Source organism: Lepidochelys olivacea (assembly GCF_965140295.1).
Source record: "Lepidochelys olivacea isolate rLepOli2 genome assembly, chromosome: 25".
Classification (NCBI taxonomy): domain Eukaryota; kingdom Metazoa; phylum Chordata; order Testudines; family Cheloniidae; genus Lepidochelys; species Lepidochelys olivacea.
The window spans coordinates 17,312,786-17,340,068 of NC_140435.1; the positions used below are offsets into that span (position 1 = coordinate 17,312,786).

Sequence of the window (27,283 nt, forward strand, 5' to 3'; positions counted from 1 at the left end):
GGTTGGAGCGAACAGCCAGTGAGCTGCAAGGGAAAGTCCAGTGTGGCTTCCTGTGGGAAGTTCTCTGAAATGACCAGAGGTCCTTGCTTTGGCTGGACCCCAGACCCAGGACCCTCCAGATCCAGAAATCCCTCCCCGACCCCTGATCCAGAACCCGTCCCCCTGGATCCAGGCCCCAAGGTCCAGAGCCTCCAGCCCCCTGGATCCAGCCCTCTCCCCGGCACACAACCCGCCCCAGCCGCAGGAGTCATTCATGAGCGGGTCCCAGCTGCCTTGCCACAGCGCCGTCACGGTGAGGGGCGGAGCTATGACAGACACTTTTCCAGCTAGCCGCCAATTGAAACACCGCCCGGCCGTTCTATGCAAATAGCCTGCCGGAGCTTCTCCAATCAGCGGGGCGGGAGGGGGCGTGGCTATGCAAAGGACGGTCCGTGCCGCCCGGGAGCCAGAGGCAGCAGCGAGCAGGGCAGCCGGAGCCGCTGTGACTTTTCAAGCGACTTTTGCAGTTCGGCTCCCGCCAGCCAGTGACAGCGCCGGGCCGGGCCGAGCCGGGGCGGGGCTGCGCTTAGCCTCCTCGCCACCCAGCCGGGGCCGCCGCCCTGCGGGAGCGGAGCAGCCGGGAAGGTTCGGGGCAAAGCCACTGACCAGGTGTGTGGGTGAATGGGGGGCTCCTTGGGCTGGGGGCACCCTGCGCCCCTGCAGGGTGCCCAGGGACGGATGCATGGAGGCGGGGAGATGATATCTGATACCCGGGGCAGCGGCGCTTCCTCGCCTACCACATCCAGTCCCCGCGGACGTTAGGCCGGGCGTACCTGTCTCTGCCGGGGTCAGCTGCAGACCACCTGCCCCCCGGGAGCCTTTAACTTCCTCCCCCACGTCTGCAGGACGCAGCATCTTCCCTGGTCTCTTCTGCCCGTCCCCGAGGTGCGCGGCTCCCTCTGGGTGAAGGCTGGGGAGGGTCCGAGCCTGGCATCCCAGGAGGCGCACACACGAGTTAGGACCTTTGGTGATACCTAGCCAGGCGCTGAGCCAGGAGGGCATTCACACCCGTTTCCTTTTGCCACGCAGATGCGGGTGGGGGTGGGGTTGATGCTGATTCTCCTTTGCAGAGCTCGCTTCCCCGTGCCCAAGAGGTATATGATGTGATTTATGCCTCAGGGTTCAGAGTGATCGGAGGGCAGAGGGACTAGTGGGGGTGGGGGGGTTGCTAAAGCCCAGTCTATGTTCCCTGTGGGTAAACTACAGAAATGCGATGGCACAGAAAGTTTGAGCCCTTGGTGGCCAGGCGCTGTCACTGAAACTATCCGAGGGACAGTGATGGCACAGGGCAGCCTGCCTGCTCCAGCATCACCGAGATACCCCGGGGAGCTGGGGTGATCCTTTTAAAATGCCATGCCTGGTCCCATCTCCTGAGCCTGCCCTGCAGGAGAAGGTTTTAACCATTAATCGCACATTTCCTCGCTGTCATCCCTACAGCTATGGCTGGGCTTTGGAGACCTACAGCCAACATTTCCACTAGTGACCCGGATTTTCCATGCCTTCCCTTTTGGGCAGCCCTGTAATGAGAAACCCAGGCCAAGATTTTCACTAAGTGGGGCCCCTGGTTAGCCTCCTATATTGTATGCAGGCATCTAAGGGAGCAGCCGGATTGTCAGAAGTGCTAACACCCAGTATCGCCGGTGGGACTGCCTGGGAGCTGCTGGGTGCCTCTGGAAATCTGGCTATTTAGGTAGGCGGCTCTCGTCAACTTTGGCTGGCGTTTGGTTGCTCAGCTGCTCTGGAAATCCAGAACAAGGGTCTCTAGTTGGGCATCCAAAGTCAGTGCTATGAAAGAGGATCCAGTATTTAAACTATGTGAAGGTTGGACTGAGCAGGAAGTGGTCCAATAGAAAGGGGCCTGGCTGGGCACTTCTGGGACCCTGGTTCTGCCACTCACTGCTGTGTGACTTTAGTCAAGTCACTCCCCCTCTCTATTCCTCCTCCTGGTCTCTACCCATCAAGTCTATTTAGACTGTAAACTCTTTGGGGCAGGGGCTGTCTCTTACTTAGGATGAAATCCTGGCTATTAAAATCAGTGGGAGTTTTGTGATTGATTGTAATAGGGCTGGGGTTTCACCTGTTTACACAGTGCCTAGTGCAATGGGGCTCCAGTCTCAATCGGGACCTCTAGGTGCTACTGTTTCAGAAAGCTGGAGGCATTTCTGAGGCTACCAGATTTGCTGCTAAGTGCTGGGAGTCAAAGGGACAGCCAGAGGTATTGTAGCCATGCCAAGGCCTTGTAGCTGTGTGTTTGGGTACTACTTAAAGTTTTGCTGAAATGGCCTGTTGTTTTATGGATTGTGTTCTAAAAAAAGTCTGTGGTTAGCTTTGCGCTTCACAGTTATTTTTACTTTTGTGTCTGCTCAGAGAGGAACGTCTGAGTTTAACCCAAAAGTGCAGATTGTCGTAAAAACACAGTGCCCCTCTGTTAGTGCCATTTGCCATGGGTCTCCAAGCACCTTAGAGACCATAACTAATCAGCTAGGCCTCTCGACCTCCCTGGTCAGCTCTGCCACACCCATTGTACAGCAGGGTAAACTGAGGTACAAAAGGTTGACGGTATTTGCTCAAAATCACAGATATGCTAAGGCAGCAGCAGATCTGACTCCCAGACTCCTGCTCCGACCACTAAACAAGACTGTCTGTCTCCCACTGTACACTACGCATCACTGCTACTGCGAAACTCAGATCACAGAGCAGTTGCTCTCCAAAGAATAACCTTCATGTCCTTTGACTTCCTTGGCATTATCTAAACACACAGCATGTAGCGTGTTGTAGCAGTAGGGGCTGAGTTGCCTTTGCTTCCTCCAGGTGTAGGTCTGGCCCCAGATGACTTACAGGTATCACAGGAAAACATTGAGGTCAAAGGTTCTTTATACTGATTCACTGATTTATTTTTTTTCCCTTGATTTCAAATGCCATCTGCTGCACTGGGCACTTCCAGTGGTAATTAAAACACACACTAGAAAACCATGCTCCCCACCTCACCTCCATAGCAATACTGACTCCCTTCTCCAAGCATCCTGCCACGCAGCCCTGACTTGAACTCCAAGGAAAAAGGGTGGCTTTGCAGGCAGTCTGGCCTCTGGCAGGCTAAAGGTCAGATACCTAAGGCCCTGATCCTGTCTCACGCTCACCTAGAGCTACCCCTAAAGCCTGTGCTGAGTCCCATTGACTTCAGAGGGACGCAGGATCAAGGTTTCATTCTGCTTTAATTTATCATCGTGGGTTGTGCTGCACAAAGAATATTGCACGTGCCCAAGAATCCACTTATAGGATGTATTAAGTTGCTGGTGGGACCAGCTTTGCTTCCCTGAGCAAGTGTTTACCTAGGGTCTGTGTTAGGTGGGCCCAGAATCTGGTCCACGGTCCTCTGTTTATTATAGGTATATGAAGTTTCCAGCAGAAGCCCCCGCTTGTCTGGTACAAGTGCATCTTATTACCTTAAACTTCCTCCCTGGGGACAGGTCCAGCAAATCTTCTGCTGTATTCTGCTGCCCACCTGCAATTGATTTCCGGCAAGACCCTGTCCCCGAGAGCTTTACTCTTATAGTGATGGAAAGTTTCCTAGGGCTGCTAACTTTAGAGAGGGGTTTTCACGGGTAAGAAATTAATTTTGCAGCTTGCTGGTGAGATCTGTGCAGCGTTTGGAAGGCAAGAACCTCCTGCTTCAGAGCTTAAACCAAACCCTAGCTATTAGACACCAGGATGACACCTCGTAGGTCCCATTATCCCTCATCTGCTTCTGCAGGGTTCCTATACCTACCCCTAAAGCATCTGATGCTAGCCACTGTCAAAGACAGGATAGACAACTAGATGGGCCAGTGGGCTGACCCAGTCCAGCAATCCCTGCATTCCTATCAGTGAATCAAACTGGTTACAAATCGCATGCAGTTCAGCTGCACTCTGTGTACTGGGGAGACTTACGTTTAATCTTGTGCCTGCAGGATCAGAGCAGCTGACTTGGGGACTGAATTGGGGTGGGAGAGAGTGGATGACTCTGGGACTGTCCTGGGAAATTCTGGGCACCCTGGGGCAAAGGGAGGCAGTCAAGGCTGGCAGGCCTCAAATTTGACTTAAACTTAAAATAGTGTTTGGGGAAAAAAATATTTCCTCCCCCTCCCACACCTTGAAAAATCTCTTTGGTTCCTCAGCTGAGTGCCCCCTTTTCACCTCTCCCAGGACACTGGCCCAGCCAGTATCTGTGGCAGCTCACCCTGTGACACACAGCACCTGGCTCTTTCAGTGCTGGGGCCTTGCCCAGCATGACACCCTGGAGTGAGCAGGGAGCAGCTTCTGCTGGAGACCAGGCTGGAACAAGGAGCTGTCCCTATATCCCTATAGGGACCATGAGACTCAGGTTCTGTGTCTTGAGGAGGCCCACGAGGTGAAGTGGAGAAACATGCAGCCTTCAACAGGGGTCTGCATGTAAAGACATGGAGTGAAATCCTGGCCCTGTTAAAGTCCAGGGCCAAACTGCCATTGGTGTTAAAGTGGCCCAGGATTTCACCCATGGAGCTGAGCAGAGGAGCCCCAAGCTCAAGGCGAGTTTGCAGTGATCAGGACAACCCAGGAGGATTCGCTCTGCGGGGCTCCTGAGGGAGGCGGGAAGTCTGATCAGCCAATGCTGGTCGGGGTGGTGGAGGGGCAGAGAATGAGGCTGGGCACCAAGGTGATGGGTGCATTAGAAACAGGCAGCCAGGGGGTGCTGGGAGCAGAGAGCTAGGCAGAGATCTCTGCTGTAAGCTGGCTGGCAGATGGGCTGTATGGCTGAAGCCACAGGAGAGAGAGGGAAGTGAAGGAGGTGTCAGGGCTGCGCAGAGGAAGGGAGGGTGAGGAGGGGAGCTGGGAAAGGCAGGAGGAGAGGACCAGAGTTTGGGGGTTGGATAAGCTTCATCACCAAACTTCTAAGGGTTCCCTCCCCCGCACACCCCGTGACTGGTGACCTAGCTAGTAACAAACTAGCCCATGGCCCAGCGCCCATAACCTTACGATAACAAACCAGTGTGATGACCCATACACCTCTAACACATTGATGTGCTCAGCCCCTGGCCAGAACTCTACAACAAACAAAACAAAACTACCGGCTGAAACATAGAAGGTCCCTGGTGCGCTATGTGCTGTACAAACACAGAACAAAAAGACAGTCCCTGTCCCAAAGATCTAATACTCTGAGGTTGTGTCTACACTACACGCTAGGGGTGTGATTCTTTTGCTCACGTACATGTGCTCGCGCTAGTGTGAGTATGAATAGCGGTGTAGCTGTGCTCGCGGGGGAGCAGCAGAGGAGGTGTGGCTGAGCTGTGCCGAGTACACGCCTGCCTGAAACCAGTGGGTACGTACTTGGCATGGCTCAGCCATGCCTCTGCTGCCACTACTCATGCGACCACGGCTGCATGGCTAGCTCAAGTATGTGTTCACAAGGAGGAAAATCGCACCCCTAGCTCGCCGTGTGAAGGCAGCCGAAGTGTGTGTGTGTGTTTATTTGGGTGCGTGTGTTTCATCCATTTCTAAAAAGACCAAGCCTTCTCCTTCTGGTACAATAGAATCCTTCCTGCTTTGAGCAGGGAGTTGGACTAGATGACCTCCTCAGGTCTCTTCCAACCCTAATCTTCTATGATTCCATCGCAGTTATTTTTGTAACAGAAAATACTCCGCCCTCTGCAGAAGTTTCACTGTAAGTGATTTGCAATGAGGCAACCGTGATGCATCGAAACAATGTGGGACTTTCATTCTGCATCACTGTCAGCATAGCTGGGCTCCTCTGTGCAGGCACCCCTGTGTGACCAGTGCAACACTTCACTGCACTTCTGAATGTGTGTAGCCATCCAGCAGCCCCTGCTGAGGAACAAGTGGTGGTGGTGGGAGACGGGATTCCGTTTTGCTGGCTGTTGATCCATACGATGGATCAGGATTTTAAGAGAGAGACTGTGGTAGGGGAAGAGCCAAGATTGCTCAGTCTATAGAGGTCTCCTGTGTGGGGGATGATGGATTTTGAAAAGGCTTTTTGGACCTGATTTTTAAAGGATTCTGCAAAAAAAAGTAAATGTGAATGCAAATCACATGTGCCCTGTTAGCCAGTCTGGCTCACAACCTGGGCTGTGGGTAGACGCAGGTGTCCCATGCAATACCCTGACCTCCTCTGATATTTTGCTCTTTTATTATTAAGTGCTCCCACTTTGTTTCGTCAGACTGAAATATTTGGGGGTTCTGTCAAGCGCAAAATGGGCTCCAGTTTCTTTAAAAGAAGGGAATAAAAGGATTGATGTGTATCTAGGGCCTATCACCCAAAGATCCTACAACTATAAAAGGTGATTGCTTTGCCCACTGCTGAAATGCAGCCACTTCAGGGTTGTTTCCCAGCTTCTCTGTAACAGCGCACAACAGTGCTACACAGCAGTCTCAGGGAGGCAGTGAAGGGTGTGCCCTGTATCCAGACTGAAGTGGGTGGGATTCTTAGGGAGGCAGAATGTAATTAGCATGTTGGAATTTGGCCAGGGCCCCACGATTAATGCCCTGGCTCTTGTGAAAATTTCTGGTGCTGCTTGAACATGTGTGTGTGAGAGCGAGAGAGAGTCCTTGCTGGAAGACAGAATATGTGCGGTCAGTGCATTTAACACTAGTCAAACTCCCAGGATCTGATCTGTGAGGTCTAAGCCCCATCTGTGCAGTAAAGCTATTAGATTCAAATGTTTTAGCATCTGCAGAAGTCGCTTTAATTTTTTTTTTCGTAGGCTGGAATCTCAGTAGCACTGATTTCCCCCCTCTCTCTATCTGCACAGTTCTGAGCTACATTTCAGACTCTCTGGTTGATTCTGGTTTGTTGTTTAAACAAGCTATAAAAAGCAGGAAGCCCTGTCAAACTCTAGCAAAAATGCTGGTAAACTTTGACTTTTCCTGAGCTGGACTTGGGATGCTGTTTGCATTATGAGGCCTCAGAAACTGAGAGCAACCGTCCCTTTGGGACTGTCAAGAGAAAGGAGCTCTGCTGGGTTGCAACATCTCTGGGATATGAAGGGACAGTTCAGCAGAGTCATTGTGCGGGGGATAGGAGCTAGGCAGGGATAAAGTGCTGCTTTAAGCCGAATTCGGTGTGAAACTCACATTAGGAGATGAAGCCCCAGGTGCAAAGAAGCCGATCAATACCAGAACTTTCCCGGGGTGTACGGAGGGTTCAGATCTGGGTTTGATTCAGGCCCAACTCAACTAGTCAGCCCCCAAATGAAGCCAAAGATCCGTTTGGCATGATCGCCAGGATTTACCGGTTTTGGCTGGGAGTTGTCTCCCTCTGTCCGGGCTGGTGAAGGAGACTAGAGCTGCTTGGGAAATCACTTGTTTTTCCCAGCAAAATATTTTGACGAAAATTATTTTTTTTCTCATTTTTGTCAACATTTTTCTTTGTCATTTTGAGGGGTTCTTTTGTAAAAACAAAACAAAAACAACAACCCCCCAAAACTCCAGGCCCCCCTCCAACAAGAATTAGTTTAAAACCAAAAAATCTTCAGGTTTGGGGGTTTTGACAAAAACCTGAACACTTGTGGCAAAAAAATTACATTTTTACTGAAAATTGCTTGTTTTTTCATAAATGCCGTTTTCCACTGAAGCAATATTTTGATGGAAGAATGTTGACCCAGCTGTAAAAGAGACACTGGTTTGATTTGCCAAAAAGTTGCTTTTTGCAGATGTCACAGAAATGCCCGTTTTTGGCATTTCAGCATCGGGCGTGTTAGGGAATATCCTGAGTGTGTGTCTCTTCTTGTTCTACCTTTCCCCCTGCCCAGCCCTCAATGTCAGAGCTGTAATCCTGGGATCTTAACAACAGGGAGAAACATGCAATTTCATCTCTTTCCACCCATAAGAGAGAGAAATGAGCTAAGAGAAAACTCCCCTGGCTGAATCCCACTTGGTGCTCTCCCTGGCTTTGCTGGAGAAATGCGGGCACAATGCAGGGTTTACTGGGCAAGTAGTTTGAAAACCAGAACTGCTGATCATGACAGTTGGTCACCAGGTGACACACTTGCAAAAGTAAAGCCACTCTTGGCTAGACACCAGACTCATGTCTGTCACGTCCTGGTCTCTTCAGTCGGTGGGGAGCATTTCAATGGACAACCAAATAGCTGAGAGTTTTCTGCCGAGGATGGTGCCGTGTTATTTTGATAGGAGCTGTGGGATTCCGCAGGCCTTGAATTACCCTCCTGGCTGTTTTTGCTGCAGTTAGTTGGTTACCGCAGGGGATGGAGAGGGGCTTGGTGCCTCGCATCCATCCCTAGAGACAGGACTCCCTTCCTTTCTATTCTTGTGGTTTGCTCATTTTTTCTCGAGTGGTTTCCTGCAGAGGAGCTGCTGATTTTCTCTTTGTTGTTTTGTTTCTTTTCACACCAGAGGTGGCTTTTGTTTCAATATCCTGCTTTTCCTGGGTGATCTGCTAAAGCTCCAGGATCGGCAGAGGAAAAAACCTGCAACCCACTAAAGGAATTGGGATTAAAGATAAATAAAAATCTCCCCTGGCCCTCCCAGACAGGGACCCCAGCTCCTGTGGGGATGTACAATCCAATTCATTGTTGCCTTCACCTTGCACAATCATTCCCACCAGTGCAAAATGCTTCCGGTCTGATCTGGAAGCCAGTTACACCCCACTTTGCGCTGGTGTAAATCATGGGTAAATCAAGGATGAATTGGGGCCCCCAAATCCTCCAAAAATATAGGATCTGACTTTTGTTTTTAAAGGTGACTGGGGATTTAGGCTGCCTACGTTTTTGGACACCCTGGATGGGACAGCTGAAAGGGACCCGGTGTTCAATGCTGAGCACCTGCCCCTCAAAACTCAGGTGCCTCGAGCTTGGCGTCCAAACATCGAGGTGCCCCAAAATTGATGAGTCATTTGTAAATGTTTTAGACATGTTTTCTGTCCCCAAACTATGCAGCAGTATGCGGGAGCTGCCCAGGGCCTGATCTCTTTGCTAAACTCTTCATGGGACCCTATCTGGGTTGGGGAGGCTGAGATCTGGGGGAGATTGGGTAGGAGTTCTGGATCCAAGTGAAAGCTGTTGAGCTGGGTCCACTCAAACTCGATACAGAGGGTGCAATGCCCCAAGGACCAGAGTTGGCACCGCAGCGCCCACAAATTCCAGGGGATCAAACCTATGGAGCTTTTCCCATTATGGTCACCAAAATGTGAGCAGGGTTTACATCTACAGGGCGTCCCTGGCTCCGCTCCTTGCTACCTGTGACAACGGGACTTTGCTGCAACCCATGGAAAACCATTGCTCTCCTCAGGGGGCTCAGGCGCATCTCACAGCACTAATTAGGGCTTCAGATAGGAAGCTGATGCACTCTGCTGCGATGCAAATGACCCATCCATGCACACTAGATCTTCAGAGTTAATATTAATCCTCGTGGCAGCAGCAAGGCCATGGAATGATGGGTCGCGAGTTTCGGGACTCCTATGATGTTTCCCTGTCCCTGTAGAGCAAAGCTCAGAGCGAGGGGCAGAAGGCCTTGGAGCTGGGGCACGACTGTGTGTGAAGAGCTGCAAAAACTACAGCGCACATGAGAGTCAGCTTTGGTCAATGGACCTGTCAGCACAGGGGGTGGGGGGCACGTTGATCAGAATCACGCCTGCGTTTGACATCAGCCGGTTCGAACTGAGGGTGGAGACGGGTTCCAGCGGGGACTCAGGTGGAGTAGCAGAGGGATAGTGGGGGCTGGGGTGGCATTCGGCCCCGGATCCCCATGACCCAAGAGGCTAGAGAGAGCCAGGCCCAGCCTTTTTAAGCTTCAAGGACGTGCCCCGAGCTGTGTGGGGCAGCAGGGTGGAGCGCATGGTCCCTGGGGCTCCTGCTGGATGGGGGCACTGAGGCAAAATGAATCCACTCTCTGCAGTTTGCTGAGTCAGCATCCTGCCTTCAGGTTGTGTTCCGCCAGTTAGAGGAAGTTCTCATGATGTAATGCTTCCATCTTCCACTCTGTTGGCTGAGTGTGATGTCATTCAGTGAGAACTGGGTGGGAGGAGCTCCTCTGGAGCCAATCTGGAAAGGGTTGAGCGCTAGCTCAGACCAGGCACCAGTTTGTGTCCTGGAATGGAGCTGTTAGGAACTGCCTCCCCCGGCCCCCAACTTTTTACCCCAACTCGCTCAGAATTCCTGCTCCTCCAAATGCACCACGGATGAGCCTTTCTGGAGGGAATTAAAGGATGGGAGAGGCCACAGGATAGCACGAAAGCCACCCTCACTCATGCCCCCTGTGAGACGCCCCCTGCGAGACACCCCCAGCCCTCCGCACACCCGTCTCCGGGCGCTGAATGGCACGTTGAACGGAGACGTGCATTGTCTGCCAGACCCAGCCCACCCATCTGCTCACACCCCGCTTTGTCCTTTTACCCCTGGCCGTGTTTCAAGGCCACGGCCATCGTCATCGATAGACTTCACGCTCAGAGCCGGGGAGGCTGGGGTGAGCGAGCATGTGTGACTGCCGAGTGCTATTGTTATTCTCGGATGGGGCCGGTCCCTGGCTCCTCGGAGCAGTAGCCCTGCAGCCAACGCCCTGGGGGACTGTATGTGGCTGTGAAATGGCGCGGCCGCAGGGCCCAGACAATGCCTTTTGAAAATAGGCTTCCGAAGGGCTGCTCAAACCAGAGCCCTCGGGACACCTCCGTCCGGGGAAGGGGGAAGTAGACAGAGCAGCTAAAAGGAGACGCTCTAGCATATTCTGAGTCTCCAGAGCAGAAGTGATTCAGCTTGCATCCGGGCTCCATTTTGGCCAAACCCACCGAGGGATTTATGGCCTCTGAGCTCGACCGGAATCTTAGCTGGACAAAATCAAGTCAGCAACAGGCCCTGCAGCTGTTTGTCTGGTAAAGTGGAAAGCCGCGTCTGCTCCGGGCACAGGGGCTGGGGTTAGCTGCCCCCGTGCAAGCCCCTAGGTGTTGACACAATTTATACGGGTGAAACTCGATAAGCTGCACAGGTGCGAGTGGCGCTGCCTTGGTGGGAATCGTGTCTGCACGAGGGGCTTGCATTAGAGTTTTGTATCAGCAGCTTAAGTTCCAGGGCCCAATGCTCAACTGGTGTAAATCAGTTTACACCAGTTGGTGCCTGCTGCCTTCGGAGCAGACGAGGCCTATGTCTGCTGCACAGGGCTGGGCTGGGAGCTCTGGAGTGTGGTGTCTCCTGGGACTGGCTCAAGAGGTTGACCTGAGCCATGGTAGCTGGGAGCTCTCATCCCAGCTCCGGCACCGACTCCTCAGTGCACAAGGTGCTTCTCCCTCTGTGGGCCTCGGTGACCCCAAGTGCGCAAGGCGGAAGGTATTTGTCTAATGCACAAGGGTGCCATGAAGGGTCTATGACCTTTGTAAAGTGCTGCTAACAAGGAGAGCTGAGGCCAGCCTTGGCGTAACCCCATCACACCCGTAAGAGTCACAGCAGGGAGGGGAAGGATTAGGGCTCAGGAGTAATATTGGCCCCAGAACAGCTACATCACAGGGAACAGGCTTCCCCACTCCACGTACCTCTGAGCCACAGCCACCTCCTCCCAGTGCGGAGCGGTGAGCTGGTCCTCAGGACCCTCTTCCAATTAACACTCGCCCGGAAGGTGGCTGCTGTGATGGGCATGGGCTGAGACCCCCCGAGCTCGTTCCAGGTAGGGGCCTCCCTTCAGCAGAGAATGATGCTGGGTCTCTAAGACCCGGAGTCTGAAGGTGATAAAAGTGACTAATTCTCGTTGAAAGTCAGTGGGACTTGGGGCCTGCCCGTGCTGCAGCAGGAGGCATGGCGGCAGCTCAGGTGGGCAGGCCCAGGCCAGCTTTAAGCTAGCTAGCGTGGCTACCAAGAGCAGGAGAGACATGGCTGGTGCGGGCCAGGCACTGAGGAGGTACCCACGGTTCCAGTCTGTGCTCTTGGGGCGTTGCTGCCGATTTTCATAGACTATCAGGGTGGGAAGGGACCTCAGGAGGTCGTCTAGTCCAACCCCCTGCTCAAAGCAGGACCGACCCCCAACTAAATCATCCCAGCCAGGGCTTTCTCAAGCCTGACCTTTCGCCCTGCTTGCACAGGTGTGCTAACCCGAGCTGCGCCCACACCTCTGATTGCAGAGTGGAGATACCGGCAGGCGTCTCGGTTGCTTTGGGCATTCGCCACCGCCTTCACTTATGCCTTGCAACCCTGAGCAGAGCAGTACTCAGCGCCTTTAGCCATCTGGGCCCATCTGAGCTGGGCTGGCTGGATTAGAACCAGTGACCAGCCCCGTCCCTTCTGTCCCCGCTTCTTGGTACGGTACATTTCATGGGGAGTCTACCTCCCTGCTCCTCCCCCCCGATTCACACTCAGCCTGTCCCTTTTGCACCATCTCTCTGGCTCCCTGCTGCCTGCCCTGGCCCTGTTTGAATGGCAGCAGCTCAGGGGGCGTAACTTCCAAAGCCGGGGTGCACTGGGGTGATGCTCTTCTGCACCTCAGAGCAAGGGGCTCCCCTCCGACGTGAGTCGCTCTTTGATTGGCAGCCAGGTGGCCCCCTCCCCCCAAGTCCTCAGTGGCAGTCTCTCTAATGAGGAAGCTGTTTGCCTGGCAGCAGGGGAGAAGGCTGCAATTAGAAGCAGCAAGGTTTCCCTTGGGGTCTATTCCCCACCCGCTCCCCTCAGTCCATGTTGCTGCCAAGGGGTTTTACGGAGCTGGGGTCCCCGAGGCTGGGGGACATTCCAGGCACACTTGGGGCTTGGGGCAGAACATCGCACCCTGCTGCTTTTTCACACCCCTCTGCGTTCGTCTTCAATCCCCGCCCTGCCCTATCCCGGTCACCACACCCCTTCTTTGCCCCGGCTCCCAAACAATTCATGCCCTGTGTAATTTGACCCCCTGCCACTGGGCATCAGTGAGCAAGTGTTGGAGTGGGGGGCTGCTGAGATGCTCCCAGCATGCACTGGGATAAGCAAAAGTCTAGGGGGAGAGGCAGTAGGGCTTCCAGGATGAACTCAGTCAGGGAGGTTCTTAGCATTCACTTTGGAGGACTCGTGGTCCATTCAATCCATGGCCTCTCTGCTGAAACTGCTCGGTTCGTGCCAATTGCAGTCTAGGTGATGCAGTGAGGGTCCTAGCTAGCCCTTTGTCCAATGGGAGCTGGAGTGTGATCCACCAGCCCACAGAACAGCATTGGAACGGCACGAGTTATTCCTGAGCTGGGGCTGGACTGAAAGTGGCAGCCTGGAGGTGAAATGCTCTAAGCCCAGCCATGCATTGAACACCCGCTGCAAGTATCTGCCAGCACTCAGAGCTACGGGCTGCCCAGCAGGAGCAAGTCTGGAGTCCTTGGCACATCTACACATCGGTTGACGCTTGGAGGATCCTGCAGCCTGAAAGCCATGGAGCTGCAAGGTGAGGTTCAGAGAGCAGTTACTCCCAATAATCTGCCGCACCCTGCTGCCTGGAGATGGGAAAGGCAGCCCGGGCCTCTGCCTTTCGTGCGCACAATGGGATAATTGCCTGAGCACTAATGCTGCTTATCTGCTTATCAGCCAGGCAGGCGGGTGAAGCAATTAAAATCTGGAGTGAAAACATCTCCCTCTTTAATACCTGATGGAGCAAAGCCAACAGGAATACAGCCCTGGGGCCCATTGGGAAAGTGAACCAGAAACCTCACCGCAGTGACATGAGCTCGCCACAACATTAAAACAAGAGCGAAACCTCGGGCCTGCTCCAGACCACAAGAGGAAGAGGACAATGGAACAAGGAATGATCTTCAGGGGATACCCACTCCCTCCCACACTCATAAATGGCCACACTGGTCTGGTACCCTTCCGCCCAGTTCCAGGGTACCAGCGCAGACCCACCAACAGCCTGGTATGGCAGGAAGGTAGGAAATGGGTGGACAGGCCGGAGGTTTGATCCCAGGGAGGTGGGATTTCTGAGGCATGAGCCGCAGATTGTGTGCAGGGTCCTGGCTCTCCTGTCACTGATTTGCCCAAGCTGCGCCAGTGAACCAGCGGGTCCCAGCGCAGTTACAAGGCTGCTGCATGGCCAGGCTGTGCGAGCGGCCAGACCTGTGGCTTTGCACCGGGGGCTACGCTGAATGGAAGAAGGAGGGGGTACGCTCACTGCACCAGGCAGACTCAAGAAGGAAGGGAGAGCAGAGGGGGATGCTGCTCACCAGGAGAGGATGAGAAGCTCCCCTCTGCTTTTAGCACAGCGTAGGAGCTTCAGTCTGCCCCCTTCCTCCCCCGCCGCCTCTTGCACCCTGATGGGGGAAGGGATGTAAAGGGCAGGGCAAGCTGCCGGGTGTTGTCATGGCACAAGAAGGTACATGCAGCTCTGCTGACTGGTGCTTCCCAAGTGTCCAGCGCAACCCCCTGCCTCTCCCACCAGCTAACACAGGGGTTTGCAGCAAATATCCTGCACTAGCTACACAGCTGGTCCTTGGCACCAGGGTGCTGGGGCTGCTCATGCTCATGAACGGATTTTTCTCTTCCCGACCCCAGGGAAGGGCGACCAGGGTGCTGGCCTGGGAGCTGAGAGAGCCACATTCAGTCCCCAGCTCTGCCCCAGGCTCCTGCTGGGACTCCTCCCTGCGTGGTGGGAGTGAGAGCAGGCTGCGGGCCTGGCAGGGGCCCTACGTTCTGGACTGGGAGGTGCTCAGATCCTGTGACAGGAGGGGCCAGGTCTGCACAGCATTTTGGAGCAAGCCTCCCAGTCTGGGCTGACAGCTACGGGGAGCTGCCAGCACCTGGAAGTTGCGGCTGGTGCTGGACTGCAAGCTCTGAAGCCGAGGGATGTTGTAGCTTTGGAGCCCACCCCCTTCCAAGCGCTGTCTCCACGGCTATTTTCAGAGCACTAGCACGAGCCCTGCTAGCCCAAGTCTGTCGGCCCCGCGACTCGCTCCCACTCGCTCCCAAATGCCATGTGGACAAACGCTGGAAAGTGAACTCCTGCTCTGAGACCCAGGGTGCTCATGGTCACACAGAACATCTCTGTGAGAGGCAGGCATTGAAACCGGCTCTCCTGATTCCCAGTCCAGTGCCCTCTCCGTCAGGCCACCCTTCCCTGCCCCACTCCCTTGCCTCTGGACCGACTAGCTCTCCTCCTCCTCCTCTGCTTCACCCCCCTCCGGGAGCCAAGTGGTGACTTTGCTTCTGGTGGGAAATCGCCCTTTTCCCAGGCTGCCGTGTGTTTTCCTGGTGCACATGCAGGACCCAGCTGATTTCACAAACCTCGGCCCCATCTGGCCTGTTGGTCTAGATCAGAGACACCCCACAGGCAGCCAGGCCCCACCCCTGCTGCCCCTTGCTGCCTGAGCATCAGTGAAGCTGCAGCAAAGCGGCTCCCTCTGCCCTGTAATGAGCTGCTCGGGGAGGCGGCTGATGAAACCAGCCTGCTTGTTGCATGAGCCCTCCCCATCTGCGTTATTCAGTGAATACCCTGTAGGTGATGGGAGCTGTGGGGTGGGGAGAGAGATGCAATGCCCAGGGATCGAGGCAGGACTGCGATTAAGATCCATCCTCTCTGCTCTTTGTCCTCGTGCCCCTTTAGCTGCCCTGGGTTGGAGTTCAGCTGCTCTTGGCTTTAATTTGCCTTGTCACTAAATACCCTAGGCCAGGCCCCGTGTGGCTCTGCTGAAGTCCAGGGCACGCTGCGCTGGAGATCCCGGCCTGGCTGGCATCGCCCCAGGGCTGCACCACTCCCGCTCTCCAGCGACATCCCATCCCTGCGTGGTGGCTGCTGTAACTTCCCCTTTCCTCACTTTAGACTCCACGTCTCCTCCCCCTCTTGCAGCGCTCTTGTTGTGATGCTAGCAGACCCTGCAGTTGCTGGTGGGTCGGGGGCCAGGGGACGTGACCTGTCACTCACAGGGCATGGGGTCATTTGAATCCCTTCCTTCACTGGGTTCTCCTGCTCTGCGGGAGAGGAAAGCCCGGCCCCAGAACAGGGTGGGCACAGGAAAACCTCTGGGATTTCCATGCCTTCGTGACCTTTAACTCGCTCCACTGGCCCTTGAGATGGAGGGATTGGTCCTTCCTAAACCCACTGACAACCAGCTACTATTTGTGTGATTGAATAGTAATATGATACATTTATCTAGGGCCTTTATCTCAAAGGAGGTCAAGGTGCTTTGCAAGAGTAGCAGGGAGATGCAGCCACCTCTGGGGAACAGCAGAGAGACGAAGGGAAATGTTTGGCCAAGGATAGAGAGGCAAAGGCCTAATTTGCAGGTCTAGCACCTGGGGGGTTGGGATGTCTGTGCAGGGCAGTGCTGTGCCCAGGAGGTCAGTTACCTGTACTGGAGTCCATGGGCCGTCCTCTGAGCTGGCCCTACTAGGAATAGAACATTGGGTCCAGGGAGGCTGGGCAGCTCAAGCCTGGGATCTGATTTCTGGTGGTCGTCTTGTCCCTGTATACCGGCTAGGCTCGGGGCTTGAGGCAAGCAGCCCAGGGCACAGTGGGCATGCTGGGGTGAAGAGTTTGCATGTAGAGGAGAAGCTGGAGGAGGCAAGAGTGGGGTGGACCTTCATGCTGGGGCTGGTGCAGTCTTGCAAAGCCCCACAGGGAGCCAGTGCAGCAGGGGGGCAACTTAGGGCAGCCTCGAGGCTGCTTTAGTCTGCGCTACCAGCCGCTGACTCTGGTGTCACAAACTGCATCCCCTCTACCCTGAACTGGCTCAGCAATGGCTCTGCCCCCTGATGCTTAGATAGCCCACTCCTCCCAAGCCGTCCCCTGTGTCCTTATAGCTTCTGGCCTGCCTGAGCCTGTGTTAAAGTGACCCACTGGCTCGAAGGGCGGAGGGGCAGATGCAGTCTGATAGGGGAGGAAGGAGGGACCAGCACACACAGGATTAAGTGAGGGGAGAGAGGAAGCCCTTGGGTGAGGGGGGAGAATTAATTAGCTGCTGTTACTTTAGATCTCCAGGCCAGATGCTCTCTGATGTCAGAGGGGCCCTTTGCCACCTCTCCGCAGATGCCACCAGAGTGATCCCTCCTGAGTGTTTGTAGGTGCTGGCAGGAACGGGGCTTGGAACTGGACCCACTCACTGTGGAGGGTTTTTTACCCTGTGCCTTTGGCCCAAAAGCATATTTAGACCCTGACGGTGATAGGAATGGAGAGCCAGGAGCATGCCGAGCATATAAACTCCTCCGGGTCTCCGGAGCTGACCAGCTCTGTAGGAGAGGAGGATTGTTTGGCTGGGGATGGGGCTTACGGAGTTTACAAGCACCCGGCTTGTGGAGCTTATAACCTAGTGGCTTTGCCTCCTCTTGTGTCCTTCCCCTGCTGGTTCTCTGGCTGAGGGGTGGGCTCTTCTGTGGGCTCTTCTGTTTATAACTCTGCAGGTTCCCTTTGAAAATCAATATGATGAGGTGACCCCAAGCAATGGCACGAGAATAAACATGCCAGACTCAGTAGCTTTGTGCAGGATCTGAGTCCCTCGTTTATCGTGGGATTGATTGCCTTGGTGTGGCTATGCCAACGCCATTCTCCTGGTGCAAATGCACTGCAGTAGTGCAAGCGAGGACACCGTGAGTCATGCTGGTGCAAGCCCCACTGGGAACAAATATAACGTGTCTATGTAATGGCCACCAGTTTGGCCAATCAGCCTTAAGCTTAGCCACAGGAGGCTGCAACAGACCTGCACCTCAATGACTTGGCTCAGAAGGGGACATGTAGCATTGGAGTGAGCTGCGTCTGCAGTAAGTGTTTGAACCGCAGTGCAGTGTCACTAGCCTAGACCTGCTCTGAGGGCCTGACTCCCCACGGCCTTGCATCCTGCGCAGCCTGGATGTAAAAGGCCACCACTCCTGGCCCTGCACCCTTGCTTTTCACCAGTGCAAGCAATTGCACCCAGGCAGGGCTACTGAAAGCCAGGTCCCTTCGCCCTTCGCAAGCAGGAGTAAGTTGGGAAACCTCCTGAAGTTTTCACCAGGGAATATCTGACTTTTTCCGGTAAGTCCCTTCCCACCGGAGCCGGAGGTCCCTAGCGCTGGGGTATTCTCGTCACCCTGGGCATACCTTCATGTCATGCGTGGGCTGAGGACATAGAATGGCAGTCGGGTCGTGGGAACTACAGCATAATTTCCTTCCATAAATTAAAATTAGTTTTGATCAGCTAAATATAGCAGCCGAGGAAGAGGGTAAATGGCCAGGGCTTGTGAGAAGGAAGCGGGATGAGAAATGGCATTCGAGTGAATGAAGGGTGGTGTGGGATGAGCCAGCCCCAGCATTTCCACCCCACCCAGAGCTTTGGGAAAAGTCCCAGTCGCTGCATTCAGGGGAAGGGGGCATGGGTGGATTTTCTGCACAGTGCCTCTGGGGAGCTGGGAGCAGAGCTAGGGATGCTTCAACAAAGGACCATTCCCCTGGGAGTTCTGGCCTGGGAGCAACCTGCAGAGGTCCCCAGATCGAGGGTCAGACTGAGGAGGTTTGGGGAGTTTCTGTACACAGCTCTCAAGCCCAAACTGACCCAGGTCTAAATCCAAAATAGGAAGGAAGGTTTGGAGATGCCTGGAAGAAATGAATACAAGAATCCCTGCCTCCAAGTATCTTCCTGCCAGCTGCACCCTGGTCCTTTCTCTGTCGGTTTCCCTCCACCCTATCCCCTGGGGTTAGCAGCAGGTCAGCATGCACAGACTCCTTCCCCCACTTGGGGAGAGCTGGTCCACTCTGGCTGGTTTGCTTGCCCCATGGTGGTATAGTGGGTCCCAGCACTGAGGGATTTGCTGGGTCTGTCCCCAGACTGTTGTATAGCTGTATAGTATTCTGGGACTCCTGCAGCTCCTCTCCCGTAGTGCTCAGGGTCTCGTGGGAGGTGTAATATTGTGGGATGGAAGAAACAGCTGAACTAGGGAAGTTGGGAAGCTCGTGGCTTCCTGGCCATGCTGAAAACCCCCACAAGTAGCACCGATTCAGCTGGACCTAGAATCATAGAAATATCCGGCTGGAGGGGACCTTGAGAAGTCACTGAGCCCAGCCCCCTGCGCTGAGGCAGGACCAAGTAACCCTAGACCAGCCCTGACAGGGGTTTGTCCAACCTGTTCTAAAAAACCTCCTGTGACGGGATTCCACCACCTCCCTGGGGAGCCTGGTCCAGAGTTTAATGACCCGGAGAGTTAGAACATTTCCCTAATGTCTAACCTAAATCTCCCCTGCTGCAGATTAGCCCATTGCTCCTTGTCCTGCCTTCAGTGGGCGTGGAGACCAATTGATCACTGTCCCCTGTATAGCAGCCCTTCACAGATTTGATGACTGTTCTCTGCTCCCCCCAGCAGGTTTCTTTTCTCAAGACTAAACATGCCCAGGGTTTTTAGCCTTTCCTCAGAGGGCAGATTTCTTACCCTGTTATCAGTTTTGTTGCTCTCCTCTAAACTCTCTCCAGTTTATCCCCATCTTTCCTAAAGCGCGGAGCCCAGAACTGGACACAGGACCCCAGCAGTGCCGAGCAGACCTCCCATGTCTCACATCTAACACATCTGTTATACACCCCAGAATATCAGATGTTCTCCTAGCTGCATTGCATTGCTGACTCATATTCAATCTGTGATCCACTGTAACCCCCAGCTCCCTTTCAGAAGTGTGACAACCCAGCCATTCTGTAGTTGTGCGTTTGATTTTTCCTTCCTAAGTGAAGTGAATTTCATCTTGTTGATTTCAGACATTTCTCTAAGTTGTCAAGATCATTTTGAATTCTAATCCTGTTCTCCAAACTGCTTGCACCCCTCCCAGTTTGGTGTCAGCCACAGATTTTATAAGTATAATCTCCACTTCGTTATGCAAGTCATTAATGGAGGTATTGAGAAGTACCAGAGCCAGGCCCGACCCCTGCAGCACCCCACCAGATACCCCTCTCCGTTTGACAGTGAACTGTGGATAACTACTCTTTGAGTACTTGTGGCACCTTAGAGACTAACATGTATTTGAGCATAAGCTTTCGTGAGCTACATGAAGTGAGCTGTAGCTCACAAAAGCTCATGCTCAAATAAATTGGTTAGTCTCTAAGGTGCCACAAGTCCTCCTGTTCTTTTTGCGGATACAGACTAACACGGCTGCTACTCTGAAACCTATTCTTTGAGTGTCTTTCAACCACTTCCACTCGTACCTTATAGTCATTTCATCTAGACCAGTGGTTCTCAACCAGGGGCACACGTACCCCTGGGGGTACACAGAGGTCTTCCATGGGGTACATCAACGCAACTAGATACTTGCCTAATTTTACAACATCTCTACAAAGCAAGCACTAGAGAAGTCAGGACAGACTAAAATTTCCGACAGACGTTGACTTGTTGATACTGCTCTGTAGACTATGCACTGAAATGTCAGGACAATATTTATATTCCAGATGATTTATTTTAGAATTCTATGGTCAAAATGAGAAAGGAAGCAATTTGTCAGTAATAGGGTGCTGTGATACTTTTGTATTTCTGTGTCTGACTTTGTAAGCAAATAGTTTGTAAGTGAGGTGAAACTTGGGGGTACGCAAGACAAATCAGACTCCCGAAAGGGGGACAGTCGTCTGGAAAGGTTGAGAGCCACTGATCTACACCTCGTTTCCCTAGTTTGCATATGAGACTGTCATGACCTGCACTATTGCCCTCCCCCCCCAGGGTCATGACCAGCTGCTACAACCAACGCTCCTGGCAGCTGCTGCATGTGGAGGCCGGGGGCTTGTTAGGGATACTTGCAACACCTCTTTTACTTCAGCTCAAGCCAACTGGCTGCCATTGGGCCCATGGAGCCAGAGCTGAAACTGGTTTGGTCCTGTGTACACTAGCACTTTGGCCACTTTCAGCACAACTTCGTGGGGATTCATCATCGCAACAAGTCGATTTCTTAGCGTGGGCCAGGACCTTCACTGGAGTCAACTCACACCAGGGTCAGTACCAGGGACCTACTTAATGGAATTGACAAGATTTCAGGACCCAGGAGTCCTGCAGGAGTTAGTCATATCCTAAGGGGGATATGAAAGAAGAAAAGGGTCCCTGTTCTTTGGGGCAGCAGGGAGATTTGGGGTCTTTCTCTCTTCTGCCTTCCTGATCCCACCCCCACATGTCTAACAAACACACACAATGAAAGAAGTGGGTGGTTTGCATTTTACAACTTCTCATGCAACCACTTCCTGACCTGAACATGTCTGAGGTCAAATTTAGTCTGTATGTGAAAAAAAAAAAAAAAAAGTTGCTTAAAAAAAATTGTAAACCCCCTCCACCCCCCCATCCCCCGCCGCAACCTAAAAACGTCCCCTTTGTCCTATGGAGAACCCCCCCCCTCCCCCCAGCCAGGTCAGTGTTCCTCTGTAACCGTTCTCCAAATAACCTAGACTCGGGAGTCAGTAATAAAAAGCTGCAGCAGATTATCTGGTGCAGCTCAAGAGGAAGCACACTGCTATTCTACACTGGGGCTGGAGTTTTGAAATGCAAAGATTCCCTCTTCTGGGGACTCTGGGTTAATAAGGCATTTTCAACTGCCTCGGGAGGTTAGGTGTCCAAGTCCCATTGAATGTCAACAGGCATTGGGTGGAGTTCAGCGAGACCCCCTTGGAGACCCTCACCTTGTGGGGTAGAGGGATTGACGCCGCTGGTTGTACATTGCCAATGATTTTTATGGGCATTTTGAAAAATGAAATATTTTTTGTCAAAATTCCCCAAGAAAAGTTTTCAAGTTTTTGATTAGCTGAAAATCATTTTTGGTTTGGATTCTGTTTTTTCATTGAAAAATTTCATCAAAAGTGATTTTCCCCCCTGAAAATGTCCTTTTGTGAACTCCATTGCCAGCTCGCTCTGGTGCTTGGCAGAGCATTCTAGGCCTCCAACCCAGAAGCGAATGGATCCAAAGCATCTCGGCCTAGGAACTGGCTCTCTTGGAGAGCTGTGTTAACCCCAGGATCACCTTCTCCACCCAGGTCAGGTTTGGATTTAGATCCGAGCCCCCACCTCATGGCCCAATGATGGTAGGCTCAGAAACCTGGATCCTGTGGTTCTTAGCACTATTTGCAAAGCCTGGTCTAACGCTCAGTGGGCTGCTATCAATGCAGATGCATCAGTAACCATTTCTTTCTCTATTCCAGCATCCCCTCAAAACAAGCAGTGAAAAATGGGCCGGAAAAAAATACAGATTAGTCGAATTTTGGACCAGCGCAACCGTCAGGTAATCCCCAGCCCCAGGGCCCATCCAGAAACTGGTCTGGGAAACACCGGAGGTTGGGCAAAGGAGTTTGGATTCAACGGTGGGGAAAGGTGCAAGATTGTTGGCTCTGGAAATGTAGCGCGCACAGAGGCAGAGTAAACTGCTCCTGCACTGCATCCCTTAGGCACTGAGCCTCCAGCCTTGCCCGGCAGGAACCCCCAATGAGATGCTTAGACTTGCATTAGCATGGACTCTGCACGCTCATTTGGCAACTAGACCCAAGACCATCAGACAGGGGCAATGTCCAATCCCTACCAACCGTGAGCAGGATTGGAGTCACGGGGAGATGTGCTGTGTAGCCCACCACAGTGCCCTGAGCCAGCCAGTTCCTCAGCCTGGGGCTGGGCTTGACCCAGCGACCTAGTGGTAGCAGCCTCCAAAGGCTATTCCCAATGCACTGCAGCCTCTTGCCCGTCGCGTGTTACGGAGGGTTGGCCCAGGATGTGCCCCGGGTCGTTATGACAGCCATTGATGTGATGCATCTCCTCGAGCGCTGTGAGGAGCATGCAGCGTGCGTGGCCGCAGCTGATGCCGGGTCACCCTTGCTCACGTGACCTGAGGTCCATAAAAGCTGCAGGCAGCACGAGAGCCAGTGATGCCACGGGGCAGAGGTTTGCCTGGCAGTTCCAAGGCAGTGGGCACCGTGCCACCAATGCTATTCCAGAGCGGCGTCTGGAGAACACCTCCCAGAGAGCTCAGTTGTGTACCTAATGAGAGACGATATTTATAATGGCGCTGAGAAGCCACCAGCAGCAGCTGGCTAGCAGGAGGGGCACTAATTTAGCCCTTTCGTTGGGCGTGGCTGCTCCAGGTTCTGCCGGGCTGCATTCTCCCAGAGGACACTGTCCGTTCTGGGTGAGGGCTGGTGCAGATAGACACCCAGAAGCTCATCTGCTTAACTGAAAGAGCTGCACCTCAGCGGCCCCAGTCCTTCACGGTCATTTACCCCAGCGCCAGGTGGGTGCGAAAGGCTCCCCCGTCACTGGTATAAATGGCTACACAAGGAGCAGGGCGGTGGAGAACCGCGCCCAAGGTTCGAGCTGCTTGGGAATTTTTCAGTGAAACGAGGTTTTGTTGGAAAATGCCGATTTGCAGACTCCAATTGGCAATGCCCATGCTCTCTAGAGCTCTGATCCACTGAGAGCATGTCAGCTCTTAGAACGGGCTGCGGAAGCCATTGCTGCCCCCTTCGGTGCATCTGTGCACAGAGGGACGTGTTGTAGCCAGGCCGGGATGATACGGGGACTTGGCTGCTCTAGGACAAAGGGTGTGTTCTGGCCGTGTGACAGCCAACCCGTGGTCACTAACCCCCGGGACCACCCTAGTGAGGAGAAGTCTGCAGGTCCCACACCCATTGCTGCGTGGGATAAAGCCACCCTTCCCCCTAGGGCTTGCCTCACCCTGCTAGCGCGGCAAACTGCCTCGTCTACACTAGGATCTTACCACCGTTTTTCTAAGGCTTGGTAAAAATACGCCCTTTGTCCTAGCATGGCAGTGCTGTGTGTGCGTGCATGTGTGGGTGGTCACAGCGGTTGTGCAAACTGGACACGCTGGGGGTGTGTGCAGCACTTACCAAGGGGAGGCTCAGGCTAAGCGCCGAGCGCCGAATTTAGTTCTCAGTGCTCTGAGGTCGGTGCTAATTATACTCCCAGCTGACGGCGGGTCCTGTGTTGTCAGCCACACACGCACAGGGCCAGATTTTCAGACGCGCTTCCCACGCTGGGCGTCAGGCCACTGAGTGCCTGCGTCCCAGTAGGAGCAGCGGGGGCCGAGATGCCTACGTGGCAGTGGAGGTCTGTGGAAGGGGTGCCCAGCACCTGCGAATCTGGCCCCAAGCACTCGGAGAAATACGTCCTGCCACTGCGTCCCGGCAGGGGGGCATTGGTGTGACCCCACTCATGTCAGGGGAGTTACGCGGGTGTCAGTCTGGAGGCCAGTCCAGTGCAGCAGTCTGCAGGGCCGGCGCTCTGGTGCCTTGTGCTTGCCCTGAGCCCTGTGCCCGCCCCTCAGGTGACCTTCACCAAGCGCAAGTTCGGGCTGATGAAGAAGGCCTACGAGCTGAGCGTGCTGTGTGACTGCGAGATCGCCCTCATCATCTTCAACAGCACCAACCGCCTCTTCCAGTACGCCAGCACCGACATGGACAAGGTGCTGCTCAAGTACACGGAGTACAGCGAGCCGCACGAGAGCCGCACCAACTCTGACATCCTGGAGGTAACACCACCTGGGCTCGCAGGGGGCTGCAGGGCAGAACTGATGCTGGTTCCAGGGCAATTAGAAAGGCAAAGCAGCCAAGCTGGCCCGGCAGGCAGCTGCTGAGCAGCCTCTGCATGAAATGAGTTTTGCAAGGTCTCAGCCTAGATCCTAGCAGACAGATGACCACTGGCAGTAACTGACCAACCCCTTGCTGGCAGCCCCAGCCGAGAGGCCAGGTGGGGAGTGGGCCTTGGAGACGCAACTGCAATGGGGCAGGCAGGGAAGGACACAGTTGTGCTCCACATGTCCCTCCTGCCCCAAGGCAAAGCCTGAGTGTGCAGGGAGTGGGTGAGGGGGCAGCTGCTGTATCTGTGCCAGGGTCTGGGGGGAAGGAAGCTGTGAGGAGAATGCAAAGCGAGGGGTGGGGCAGGGCGAGGGGGCAGTAGTGGGAGTGGGGAGGGGCAGGGCGAGGAGACCCTGGGCACTTTCCCCCCACTCTGCCTGCCAAGGGAATCCCTGCTGGGCCTCCTCGCTCACAGGCTCCTTCCCTGCCAGACGCTGAAGCGGAAGGGCCTGGGGCTGGAAAGCCAGGAGCTGGAGCTGGACGAAGGGCTGGACCCCATGGAGAAGGTCCGGAAGCTGAACGAGGGGATGGACCTGACGGTGGCGCGGCCCAGGCTCTACGTGAGTGGCCGGATCCCCGTTCCCTGCATGGGATTGAGACCATGGCGATGCCTTGGCATGGCAAAGATCCACTCATTGCCCTTCCCCCACCCACCGGGGCTGCCTGGCAAGGTGATCCCCTCCCCCACGGGCCCCACTGTGACCCCCACGTCCCTGCTCTCCCTTTCCAGTCGTCAGCCCCTCTGCCCAGCCACGAAGCAGCCTACGCGGGCACACCGCCCTCTGGGAGCGACGGAGGGCTCAGCAGTGCCAACGGGTCCCCGCAGCACCAGAGCCGCCTGCCTGCGTTCAAGTCAGCGATTCCCAGGCACGGCCAGCCTTCGGGGCGCTCCCCGGGGCCACTGCCTCCAGGTGTGTTCTCCCCGGGTGGCCAAGCACGGGCAGAGGAAGTGGGGCTCAGCCACGGAATCCGGGGGTTGTGGGGGGGAGGGGGTGCTCGGCCACAGAATCTGGGGGTTGTGGGGGCGGGGCTCAGCCATGGAATCCGGGGGACGTGGTTTGGCTTCTAGAGGCAGCACTTGAGTGTTGGGTTGCTCAACACAGCCGCCTTCAGGTTGACGAAGGAGCCAACACCCAGTGAGTGTTACCCAGTCTTTGCCCTTCTGCGGTGGCCTGTGGAAACGGCCGAGTGCCCAGGGCCTGGATCTCCCCTGGTTAAAGTAGCTGGTCAAACCCAAGGGTGTCATGGTCTAGCGGTTAGAGGACCCGGGGCTCTGTAGTCAGGACTCTTGGGTTCTATTCCCAGTTCTGCCACTGACTTGCTATGCGATCGTATGCGAATCTCGTCTCCCTCTGCACCTCGGTTTCCCCGTCTGTACCTTGGGGGATCACGACCCTGCCTCGGGCGGAGAGCAGTCATTCCACTGTGTGGGGGATTTCAATATCTTGGAATCTGGTTTCATTCGATTTTGCAACAAAAGCCAAAAATGTTGGAATTCTCTGTGAAAGGGGAGTGGAGCCCTGGCTGCGGCGTCTGCCTGGCTGGCTACCTGGGAGTCACCGACCCTGGATGGCCTGGAAGCCCAGACTGCTGAGAAGCCGTGAGCATGAGAATCAGGCTTCCAGGCCTTCTAGTGTCCGCTTGCTGTCAGGCTGCCAGGAGCGCTGCTGAGGAGCCAGGCAGGTGAGCTCGCAGGAGCCCAGCCAGTTTCCATTATAACGTTGCTGAAATCGAACCAGCTCCGTTAAACGGTTTGATTCTGACAAACCGGCAGGTTCCGAGGACAAAGTGTTTTGTTGGAACTTTTCCGCCTGGCTGTAATCCTGACCTCTGCAGAGCGCTGGGGGATCCTGAGCTGGAAGGCGCTAGGGACATGCAGAGTGTTTATTACTGTAGCTTCTCCTGGGTAATCAACGAGCTCAAAGAGTGGACAGCAGGGATGGGCTAAGGTGCCGTCAGAGCCTGCAAAGCGACTGTAAAAATGGCCCCGTCTCACTCCATACAGCTGCTTCCTGTGTTTTGCTGAGTCATAAGTGCTGATTTTATGCACACTCACAGGCATGCACATGAACAAGCACCCACCTGCACACTCACACTCACCTGCATGCCCGCTCACACGCGTGCACGTGCGCTCACATGCCCGCTCACACGCGTGCACGCGCGCTCACATGCCCGCTCACACGCGTGCACGCGCGCTCACATGCCCGCTCACACGCGTGCACGCGCGCTCACATGCCCGCTCACACGCGTGCACGCGCGCTCACATGCCCGCTCACACGCGTGCACGCGCGCTCACATGCCCGCTCACACGCGTGCACGCGCGCTCACATGCCCGCTCACACGCGCATGCATTTCTGATGGTGATGGGCATTTCCCAGCTCCCCTGCATTTTGGGGGGGTTTGAAATGTGCCCTGCAATCAGGATCTTCGGTTCCCCTTGGCCCCTTTCCCCAGCTCAGAGGGGTAAGCAGGGCAGGGTGGGGGACAGATGGAAACCTCAGCTGCTCTCAGTACAGTCGGGCTTGGAAGTGACTGTCGGCTGGAAAAAATGACTGAGGCTGACCAGTGGAAACTCCCCGGGCGTGGGGGTGAGGGGAAAGGGGGGTGGGTGACAAGGGTGTTGGTGGGTAACATGTGGCTTTGCTGCGGTCACGTAATGCTGGAGCCCGAACTCCGTGGGCGGGGCTTGTGTGATCTGTGCAGGGCCCTCGCTGCGTGCGGGGAGGTCTGATGTAATGTGCGCCGAGGAGGAGGTTTCCAACCACCCGGCCTGTGGCG

At 54.6% G+C, this 27,283-nt stretch overlaps 1 protein-coding gene across 6 annotated transcripts in view; it reads left to right on the plus strand.

Moving 5' to 3' along the window:
• The window catches only part of LOC311512989 (BLOC-1-related complex subunit 8-like), a 77,343-nt gene that overhangs the window by 43,478 nt on the left and 6,582 nt on the right, over positions 1-27,283 (plus strand). For 3 of the 6 annotated variants that reach the window (XM_084614503.1, XM_084614507.1, XM_084614504.1), the window contains 4 exons: positions 22,067-22,146; positions 24,196-24,399; positions 24,937-25,065; positions 25,236-25,416. In XM_084614503.1, the coding sequence (XP_084470629.1) occupies positions 22,093-22,146; positions 24,196-24,399; positions 24,937-25,065; positions 25,236-25,416 (568 nt within the window). In that variant the 5' untranslated portion in view covers positions 22,067-22,092. Of the gene's footprint in view, positions 1-507; positions 649-13,009; positions 13,880-22,066; positions 22,147-24,195; positions 24,400-24,936; positions 25,066-25,235; positions 25,417-27,283 lie in introns of those variants that run through there. The other 3 variants (XM_084614506.1, XM_084614505.1, XM_084614508.1) reach the window with 3 other exon arrangements.